Here is an 11,631-nt window from a genome sequence, read left to right as displayed (position 1 = left end):
CTTCCTTGCCTTCTTTAACTTAAATACTATTAATACTACTTATAATATACTTGACAACAAAATAAATTATTTTGTGTAAAACTTTTATCAAATGCCACAACTATCTCTAACCAAAACTTCATCTGAATTAACCAAGATTCCATGTTTTTGCTCATATTTAAAGGTTAACTTCGGTTTTAATTTCTTAAATCAAGTTAAAAAACTGGTTCATGAGCTGAAAAGGAGCCAGCTGATGAGAGGCAATAAGGGGTTTCTTGGGCCAAACATTGAAATTGGACATTTGTTCAAATTCAATATTTTCCTGTATTCAAGGTAAAATATACAATACTAAGTTACTCAAAGTTGAATAGACAGAGTACCACTTATAGATGTAATTGTAGACATAATTAACAATTTCAACTATTGTTTATGCTTTTCCAGAAGCATTAGTTCAGATTCAACATACACCATATTGTAGTTTACCATAAAAAAAAGTAATGTACAGGACTATCTCATCAGGGCTCGAAGTTTTATTAGTCAAAAAATCTTACTTATGTAAATATTTTAGAGGTATTTATTGCAAACAAAGAAAATTTTTATTACTATAAATAAAATTTAAAAAAAGAATTAATTGTATTATTTTAAAAATGACTGAAAAACTGCAGTCTAATTTCACAACAATTTTTATTTTTTTTCGTTAATTTTTACTATTATTTAGTTAGTTTGTTTTCTTTATTTCGTTCTTAATTTAAACGTTCGTTTCTTTTATTCCTTTCCAGATTTTATTACTAAAAATAACTTATTAATGACTAAAACAAACTTGTTGTTTTAACTCGAGCTTTAAATTTAAACTTATTTTTGCTTTTTAAATAGACAAAAATATATATTCTTACAACCAAGAGTATATCTAAAAAAACACTTACAGCTGCTAAATTTTATAATTAAAATTTCTTAAAGTATTTGAACTTTTATATTACAATTTCTAATAGGATAAAGGAAATAATTCTTAAAATACAACATATTACTTCTATAATCTCTTCAAGAGCGTAAAACTAGAAAATTATACTTGAAATAAATAAAAAAGACCAACATATGTAATACATAAAAAGGTTTTCAATGCTCATAACATGAGATAAATGATAATACTATTAAGGCGTTAAAAATAAAAGTTATTTTAACATGTTAAGCTTAACAATAAGATATAAAATATTATGTTGTCATTTTTAGTTTTACTCAAAAAGTTTAAGTATTTATTAAAAAAATTAAGTATTTGAACTAAAACTGCAAAAATAAATGTAACAAAATAAAACCAATTACAGTTTTTTTTATTTACTTTGAAACATTTAACTTTTATTCATTTAAAGTGTGTTTAAAAGTAAAGAGTTACAAAAATTTGATATTATAATAAAATAGAAATAAATTGAAGAATTGTTTTGTTATATGGTTAAAATATAATAGTATATATTTTGAACTGGTATAAACCAGTACATATTTTACTATGAAATTAAAATAGAAGCTTTGTTATAACCGAGTGTTGTATATAAATTTGTAAAAGTATCTTATATAGTTTGGTATGTAAAACCTTAAAATGCACTTTACATTGGTTCAATTTATATAAACCTTTGATATAAAAAAATATTCAATAAATAATGTTTTATCAAAAAACTCGTTATTTTATTTCAAACTTCTGAAAACCTAAAGCTGAAAATATTTTAATTTTCAGTAAATAATAATGATGATAATAATAGTTAAAATTTAGGTGTCTGCAGTCTTTTGTAAGTAAAGATTTACTAACTAAAAACCGCAGACATTGTAGCTTTGAAGATTATACTCAAAGTTTTTAATTCTACTAAACTTTTTAAATATTTTATAATACTAAACAAGAGAAAAAATTGCTAGTAGCTCTTTGCTATTTGTATTTATAAGGATAAAAAATTTAGTTATTTAACACAAAAAAACTTAGATTGACAATCAGGTTCTAAATTATACAATATAAATGTTGGAAAGCTGCATTTATATTTATTAAATTAAATTTTTAAATAAACTTAGCAACTTTATGTTTGTGTTATGAAGCAATTTCAAATCAATTTTTAAATCAAGTTTCTTTTAAATATAAATATTTATGCTAATAAAATTATATTTATTAATTCAAGACTTTATTATGCAAAATAATGTTCGGTCAAAGTCTAAATGCAAAAATTAAATTTGGATTTGCTTAAACTTTTAATATTTCAAAAAGTTTTATTTAGAATTTTATATTTTACAGCAGATCAGATACACTTGGATTTTCACCTAAAAATTTAGTCATTTTATGTGTAGTTGTTTAAAAAATACTCATTAATTCAAATAACATTCAGAAGATGTTTCCGCATAGAGCAATATAAGGTTCATAAGAAATTTATTTAGTATTGTCATTTGGGGTTACAGAAATAGATTTTGAATTTTTTTTTATAATAAATAAAGAACAAAAGCTTGTTTCAGTATTGCGAGTTTTAGATTTATAAATAAAGTTGAGAAATTGTGGTCTAAACTTTACTAACAGAAACTTTTGACAAAATTGCCTATATCTGTAAAATCAATTTAACTTTGTAGCTCTTAAACTTTGAATTTCAAAATGACTAAAGTTGTTGATGAAAGGAATAATCAAATTCAATCACCTTGCTTTGCGATTCCTTATGCTAAACATTATAGTTTATTGACATAAACTTAGCCTGGAACTATATGGTAAATTATTTCTTGTACAATACCTATTGAAAAGTTTAAAAAATTTTAATTTTCAAAGTAGTTTTTGAATTTAGTTTGTCTTAGTTGTTATTTGTGTAATTCTGAAGCATTATTACTATATGCTCAGTGAACCATAAAAACTTGTGCATACTTGCATATAAAAGTTCATTTCTTGCAAAACACACATTACAGCTATTGTTAGGAGAATATATATAGTAAAATTCCTGATTTAATGTTGAATGTTGAACATAAGTGAAAAAAAAATCCTACATAAAACCAGTAATAGATAGTGGTCTGGATCATTTTAGCCACAGCCTGCTGCAGGAAGCATGTTATTCCAAAATACACATTTATATTATTTTATTTGTTGTTTATAGTTTTTTTCAATGTTTCTTCTTAAAGAAATTAATTTTATAATTTAAGCAGTTATCACTTATTTCAACTTTAAAATTCTCAGTGTAAAAACAATAACACTCAAAGTAAAAAAGTTTAGAAAATTTTCAACTTCAAAGTAGTTTTTGAATTTAGTTTGTCTTAGTTGTTATTTGTTTAATTCTGAAGCATTATTACTATTTGCTCAGTGAACCATAAAAACTAGTGCATACTTGCATATAAAAGTTCATTTCTTGCAAAACACACATTACAGCTATTGTTAGGAGAATATAAATAGTGAAACTCCTGACTTATGTTGAATGTTGAATATAAATGAAAAAAATCCTATATAAACCAGTAATAGATAGTGGTCTGGGTCATTATAGCTACAGCCTGCTGCAGGAAGCATGTTATTCCAAAATAGACATTTTTTATATTTAATTTTGTTGTGTACAATTTGTTTCAATGTTTCTTCTTTAAGAAATTACTTTTTAAATTCAAGCAGTTATTCCTCATTTCAACTTTAAAATTCTCAGTGTAAAAACAATAACACTCAAAGTAAATTATGAGCATAAAGTATTTTATTTTTACATGGTCTTTAATATTGATTAGTGTTTAAAACTGTTCCTAATACAATATGTAAATTCATTGTCATGCCTAGTTTTATATAGAGTAGCCCTAAGTAGTATTTAATGTTAGTATTAGGACAAATAAGGTTTAATTTGAAACGGGCTTTAGTGTTGTTGTGTACCTAAGTATAACCTTGGAAAGTAATAAATTTACTTTATTTTCTTAGTCTAATTCCAATAATAAACAATCCTATTGTATAACTTTTTTATGTTGTGTAAAAACGTTAATTTTAATTTATTGATGTTTAACAAATCTAAATAAATGTTTTAATTCATACAATAAGACTTTTTAACTATTAAACGGAACATATTCAAAAAATTTAAGGTTTATTTATCAAATATTGAAGCGGAAGAAAAATTTCTAAAGGTTTTTTTTTTAATTCGAATACCACAATAAAAATTTTCGGAAACTTTCTACAAAACTGAGTACATGTCAAAAGTTATATATACTTTTATATTTATAAAAAATCAGCTTACAATGTACATCTATAGATTTTAGGCAAGAGTTTATGTTATATTCTCTGAAATTAAATGTTAAACTTCTCTATAGTCTTAATTAACTCATTAAAAACTTATTTTTTTCCTTTTTCAAGGTTTTCACTTGAAATTTTTAGGAAATGATCCTTGTACAACAAGAAAAAAAATTCTCAATAAATCCTGTTGAACAATTTGACCACTCATATCCCAAATTTGGAACCATCCTAAAATTTTTTAAGATTAAATAGCTTGTTTTGCATAACATTTAGAATGTTTTCTTGTAAAATTAAAGCTCTAACAATCATAAGTTAAACTGTTACGAAAAGTACATAGTTCAATGTTTAAAGTTATTGTATGTTTATTAGAGATAACCTGACTTGGTATTGAAAAAAAAAAAAAATATCCTTGGGTTTTTCATACTTTGCTTTTAATTACTTAAGTGCACTTTGATTTAAAGTTTAGAAAACTAATCACAGTAAGACTGTCTTAATATGTGTAGTTTTGTAAACTCCATCATGTCGATAACCAATGGGAAGGAAATGATTGCACCAAATATTTATCGTGATGTAACTTTAAGTCAAAAAGCAAAAATGAATTTAAGGTTTCGGTTAAATTTTTATAAAAAAATCCGATCTTATATGTTACAGCAGATACACTTAGTTTTTCAACTATAAATTTAGTCATTTATGTGTAGTAGTTTTAAATATATGCATTCAGAAGATGTTTCCGCATAGAGCAATATAGGATTTAAAAGAAAGTCTTTTAGTACTGTCATGCGGTATACAAAAAATGATTTTGAATATTTTTTTTTTACTAAATAAAGAACAAAAGTTTGTTTCAGTATTACAAGTTTTATATTTCTAAAAAAAGTTGAGAAATTATGGTCCATATTTTACTAACAGAAATATTTTCAAAATTGTATTTACCTGTAAAATCAATTTAATATTGTACGCTCTTAAACTTTGAATTTTAAAACGAATAAAGTTGTTGTAGAAAAGAATGATCAAATTCAATTACCTTGCTTTGTGATTTCTTATGCTAAAGATTTTTTTAAATAGTGACATATAGATCGAAACTATGTGGTAAATTTTTTCTTGTACAATACCTATTGAAAAGTTTAAAATTTTCACAATTTCAAAGTTGTTTTTAAATTTACTTTGTTTTAGTTGTTATTTGTGTAATTCTGAGTTATTATTATTATTTGCTCAGTGAACCATAAAAACTTTTCCATTCTTGCATAAAAAAAAAATTATTTCTAGCAAGACAACCAAGGTAAGGAGAATATAAACAGTCAAATTCGTGATTTAATGTTAAATAATTGATAAAAAACCTATATAAACCAGTAATAGATAGTGGTCTGGATCATTCTAGCCACAGCCTGCTGCAGGAAGCATGTTATCCCAATATAGACATTTATTATGTTTAATTTTGTTGTGTACAATTTTTTTAAATGTTTCTTCTTTAAGAAATTATTTTTATAACTTAAGCAGTTATTCCTCATTTCAATTTTAAATTTCTCAAAACAAAAATATTAACACTCAAGTAAATAATAAGCATAAAGTGTTTTACTTTTACTTGGTCCTAAATAAATATTAGTGTTTGAAACTCTTCTTCATTACAATATGTAAAATAAATGTCATGTTTAGTTTTATATAGAGTAGTCCTAAGTACTACTTAATATTAGTTTGAGTATAGTTTAGGTTATATTTAACTATGGTTTTAAGTGTGGTTGTATACCTAAGTATGACCTTGCAAAGTAATAAAATTTAGTATTTAAGGAGTTCTAAGATATAGGTTTTGTAAACTCTTTAAATTGAACATTATACTATTTAAACCCAGTAGTTGACACCAGGGGCGTGTCTAGACTTTTTTCAAAGAGGGTTCACAATTTTTAATAGTTCTTAATTTCCCGCTTAATTACGCATTTCTTAGGTATGCAGTTAAGTACTCAATATTTAGCCGAAAAAGTGTGTGTATAAAATGCTTTTTTCTGCTTAGACATAAGAAAAAATATATAAGTAGTAATTGGAAAATATTATATATTTTTATTTATTATACTGTATTTAATTTAGATAAATTAAATCTAAAATAACCGGAAAAAATATTTAAAAAAAAACCTTTTTTTAAGTAATTTAATCTATAAAGATTTAAACTTCACTAAAAAAAATGGTTAATTACCTAGGATGATACCGCACCAATATCAAGCTGAAATTATATTAACTTTAATGTTGTTTTTTACCATAATTATAGGCTTGAAATTTATATTTTTTAACACATAAATAAAACTTATTTATTATAAACCAAAAAAACTTAAATACTTATTTCTTTTTTATTTTAAAACAAAGCAAATGATACAAAACTTATATACATTATTATACTGTAAAATAAAATCAACTAAGTATATTAGGTTATAACAGATGAATTTAATTCTAACTATGTATTTATATAGCTTGTTTAAAACAAAGTATTATTTTAGATCAAACATACAAGGCTTAATATATTGATTTTAAGCCTAAAATTATAGTTTTAAAAGATATTAAACACAATATAATTTCAGCTTGATATTGGTGCAACATTATTCTAGGTAACTACAAAAAAATGTTTAGACCTTTACAACTAAATTTAAAAATCTTCAAATTATATTTAAAAGTTTTCCTGATGTGGAGTAATTCTAATAATGATTTTGAAATCTCTATGAATTACAAATTTCAAAAATCAAGAACAAAATTTGTGGCTAACACATATACAAAAATAAAATAACTTAAATAAAAAAATATTAAAATACCATTAAATGATAAAAAAATAAATTGGTAGGTGGTGTATTGGTCTAAAGATAATTTTGAAAACTCTCTAAATTGAACTTTTCAATGTTTTAACCCAGTTGGTTGACACATAAACAAAAATATAAATTCTAAAGTACAAAAGCTTCACACAACATTATTATATACAACCAAATAAGTAAAATAAAATTTTAGTAATTATATTGGACATTTTTTAAGTAAAATTGTACTTACTAGTTCAAAAACGATACTGTTTTAAAGTTATTTACACCAAGTAACAATTTATAGTTAGAACTAAGAGCATCTTAGTAAAAAGTTTCATAGAAAGAAAATGCTACTTTAAAACTTTTACTTATTATGACGTCACAATTGAAATTTTATTTAAAATCTATTTCAGCTGGGCAAAAACGAGCATTTTTTGTTAAGGAAACTTTTTTATCTTTCAGTGTTTTAAATTCAACAGTCATTATTCAAAGTTTATCAAATAACCAAAACAAAGTCAATAAACAACGTTTTTAGTGATATTCTAAGAATCTTTTTTTTCTTTTTTATTTTCTTTTTTTTTCATGGGGTTCACAAGAAATAGGAAACCAGTCATAACACGCCCCTGGTTGACACTTTTATACATGAAAAGACACTAAGTTTAATATAAATTTCAAGAAAATGTTGAAGTTCACTAAATTATTTTCGTAGTCAAGTTGATAAATGACATAGTCAATTTTTAGTGAGCACTAGAAAAATAAAAATGAAAATAATTGTACATGTGTTGACCTTGCAATATGCAACTAATTTTCAATTGCCTAAAATTAAATGGTTTGCTCCACAAACATTTATTTTGTAAAACAAAATAAGTACATTTAAACTTTTATAATTACATTATGCATTTTTGAAAAAGTACTGTACTTATTAGTTAATAATTAATGCACAATAATCATTTATTTACATATAGCATCTTATAATGGTAGCTTTGAGAAATTTGGTGAATAGTTTCCCAAATCAAAAGTAAAACTTAAAAACACTAGTTTTTGTTACATCAAGATGAAACTTTAGTTTTTAATCTGTTTCAGCTGGTTTAACTCTTTAAATTGCCTAGCTAATTGTAATCTTTTTTTTTAATAATTTCCACATTTATCAAAAAACGCAAAATCAAATATATAAACATTTTTATTTACGACTAGTCTGAGTTTCATTTTTTTCAAGGGGGTGCAACGAAAACCATTCAAAACACGCTCCTGTCTCACACCGATCAACCTAGTTGGTACTTTGATAAGATTTGTTAGGTTAGAACTATTGATTTGATTTAATTAGTTTTTAACTGAGTTTTCCTTGTTATGTAAAAAGTTTATACTTATGTCTGTAAACTAACTGTATATTATCCCTACTATAAGTTTTTAGTATTATTATTTTGTATTCCAACAGATATTTCGAGCTATAACGATTCATACTTACTAGAGAAAACTGTGAGGTATTATCTTTTTGAATATAAAATAGAGTCGTTGATAGCTTGTCCTGGACAAGACGTTAAAAGGTATCCGTGGTGCACGACTTGATAACCGAAAGGTTTTTTCGTACACCAGGGCCTTGGACTTTTTGATCGCTTTTTTTCGTTTAATAAACTATTGTATTGATTTAAGGAAGCACGCTAATAGATCTGCTTTCAGACTTTGTAAAGGTAAACTGTAATTTTACGACCATATTAGATCTTTATCGCTGTTTTTATAAAAAAAAAGATTTTCATGTTTACCTATATTATCTGGAAAAATATTACATGAGGAAATTAGCCATTCAAGAAGTGATTTATTTTTATCAATACTTATTATTATTATTTGAAGAAAACTTGAGCTTTTATCTTTAAAATTTATATTCTTTTAAATTTCAAGAATCTTAGTAGAGATAATTTTGGTACTAAAAACAGTTAGTTCAATATTTTATTAAATTTTTTTTTTTTAAACTTTGAAAAGTTTAGCGATATTAATGTTACTAAATGGAAATATACCTTTATTATAAACATTAGAAATAGAATAAAAAGTTTTTCTGATTAAAAATTGTTTATTCAAATAAATGGCATTTCTTTTTCAAAAATATAATTAAGAAACAAGATTCTTGATTTCCCCTTGTTGTTTTATTTAGATGATTTTGAATTAAACTTCATTCTAACAATATCTTCTTCCTTACTTACTGGAAATATTTTAAACTTTTTGTTTTCCAAGTGAACAAAACCGTTTATGGTCCAGATGTTTTTTAGGAGTACATTAGTTTTAATTTTTTTTTTTTTTAAATTGAATTTATATAAACATATATGTTTCAATTGTCAACGTTATAATTTTTTACAGATAAATACTAAAACATTTATAGATGACTATAAAAATGAAAAATATTTAAATTTCAATCAAAATTACTTATTTTTTAAAATTTGACCTTCCAGCTATATTTTTCAAATAGATTTAAATTAATTTTTGTTAAAGATGCTCTAAAAGCTACTTAGAAATATACTACTTTACATAAAATTTACATCTAGTAAAATTTAAAAATTTATTTACAATATTGACTTTAAGACAGTCCATACAAGTCAGAAGAAATATAATACAACATGCAAAACTTAAATATAAAATTTAAAAAAATTATATAGTTTAGTTTCAAATGTTTTTCCAGTAACTAGATGATAATTTACATTTACTATTCAACATAAGGCTTAAACGCTTTGTTTATTATTAAATAAATTAAAAGAAAGCAATTTGCTTCTTGTTGACTTATAAAAGGAAAATTTTAACAGAATTACTATAATACTAAAATGAGTAACAAAACAAGAAAAAACAATCCCAAAGCGATAATAAAAAATTGTGATGATTTCATAAGAAGCAAGGCTAATTTTTATCTAAAAATTTGCAAAGTCAACTCCACAAAATGCCTCAAAAAACAATTTAAGGAAAACACTAATGAACCTACTGAAAACGGTAATTGTTTTATATTATACGTTTGTAGTTATTCATTTCGTTTACAAAGTGAGATACATATTATAAAAAGTAAAAAAAAGTTTTGCTTGAAACCTTTACAAGCATGTTACCTTAGTTAAAATAGTAAAATTGTTTACATATGTATAAAGTAAAATTAAAGTTTAAACTAAAATAGATTCTTACTAGTAGTGGCTTAAGTTTATGAAAAAAAAAAGTGTAGCTCTGGTCTTTAAAAATGTATTCTCGACTGGTTTATAAAAATTAGTAAAAATTATAATCTTTTTTTCAGATAAATTTACAAAGAAAGGACGTCATATCATTTCTAATCTCAAAATGAGCAATATTCTTATAGAAGAAAGTTTGGAAATTTCTATTTGCGAACACTTTGATAGAGAAAAAACTCTTAAAACTGTACCTTTATACTTTGAACTTGCACATTTGTTCAATTCAACTAATCTTGCCCGAGAAGCATTAAAAGTTGTTGAACGTTGTTACACGAGCGTGATAGAAGCTAAAAATTTCTTTCACCTGAGCTGTGACGTCGTCAAAAAAGTTCTCTCTTCATCAGAACTGCACATCACTTCGGAACTTGAAGTTTTCAACGCGGCAGAACGTTGGATCGGATTCAACGCGGATGAAAGAACAAAATTTGCGAAAACCCTCCTTCAGACGGTGCGTCTCCCATTGCTGTCGGACGCAGCCCTGCAGCGTTTGTTGCTCGAAAACTCTCTGATTTGCAACAACTATGAGTGCAGATCGGCAGTTGAAAGCGTTTTGCTGCACCGAAAAAGCGTTTGCGACTACCGACACAGTCGTAATGTGGAACACAGGTATTGCAGCCAGAGCTTGTTTGATGTCTTCTTGTCGTCACGAAGAACAGAGTTAAAGAAAGTTGCTAGCGGAAACTTTCAGAACGTAAAAGTTGGCTATCCAGTAGCTGAAAATGAAAGATTTTATAGAGCAGTTGTGGTGGGCGGAAATATCTACGCAGTAGTTCGCAAGGAGATGACCAGTGAAAAGAAAGAACTTGTGATAAAAATGCACGTCGATGGCGCGTGGAAAACCGTGGCCACGACGAAGTACCGCAGCCGGTTTTGCGTTTGCAACTTCATGAAAAACATATTTATCATCGGCGGCAGATACAAACGTCGTCTCATGTGCCTCTCCGCGATCCGCTACGACGAGGAGTCGGGCAAAACGAGTTCGGTCGCTGGAACGGAGAGGTTCGATGCGGCGTGCGCCGCTTTCGACGGCCGAATTGTCGCTTGCGGAGGATTTGTTTGGCAACAGGTTCAACGCGATGTTTTTCAACGGGAAAGTGTTTACACGGGTACCAGCAGCGCTGAAGCGTTCGACCACGCGGCCGGGACGTGGTCGCGAATGCCCGACATGGTCAAATGTCACTACGATCACAGTTTGGTGGCGATCAAAAGCAAGCTGTTCGTGGTTACCAACAACGATTGGAAGCGGGAGTGCGAAGTGTTTGACAAGAGCAGCAACAGATTTGCTGTCATTGCTTCTCCTTTGTCGTTCCGCGACGTTTGGGGTAAGTCTGTTCCAGGAGGTATTTCGATCGGAAAGAAACTTGTGGTTTTTGGAAAAAGAGAGAAAACGATTGTGTTTTATGATACGGAAAAACATGAATGGTATGAAGAAACATGCGGCTGTTTTAACACTTTACAATATAAGTCTTGCGTTAAACTTCCTCAAATATAA

General features: G+C 26.3%; 1 protein-coding gene across 1 annotated transcript; it reads left to right on the top strand.

Annotated features, from left to right (window-relative positions):
• Positions 1–10,248: 10,248 nt before the first annotated feature.
• LOC145829096 (kelch-like protein 7) lies at positions 10,249–11,631 on the top strand. Its single transcript, XM_082936824.1, has one exon. The coding sequence runs from the start codon at positions 10,249–10,251 to the stop codon at positions 11,629–11,631; it is 1,383 nt and encodes a 460-aa protein (XP_082792950.1).

This window comes from Thalia democratica, chromosome 2, assembly GCF_965202585.1.
Source record: "Thalia democratica chromosome 2, ktThaDemo2.hap1.1, whole genome shotgun sequence".
Taxonomy (NCBI): domain Eukaryota; kingdom Metazoa; phylum Chordata; class Thaliacea; order Salpida; family Salpidae; genus Thalia; species Thalia democratica.
Note: the sequence above shows the minus strand (reverse complement) of the source record. Positions and strands in the feature narration are given on the sequence as shown.

Excerpts from the sequence above, each read along its gene's own strand:
- LOC145829096 (XM_082936824.1), top strand. The coding sequence starts at position 10,249 with ATGAGCAATATTCTTATAGAAGAAAGTTTGGAAATTTCTATTTGCGAA.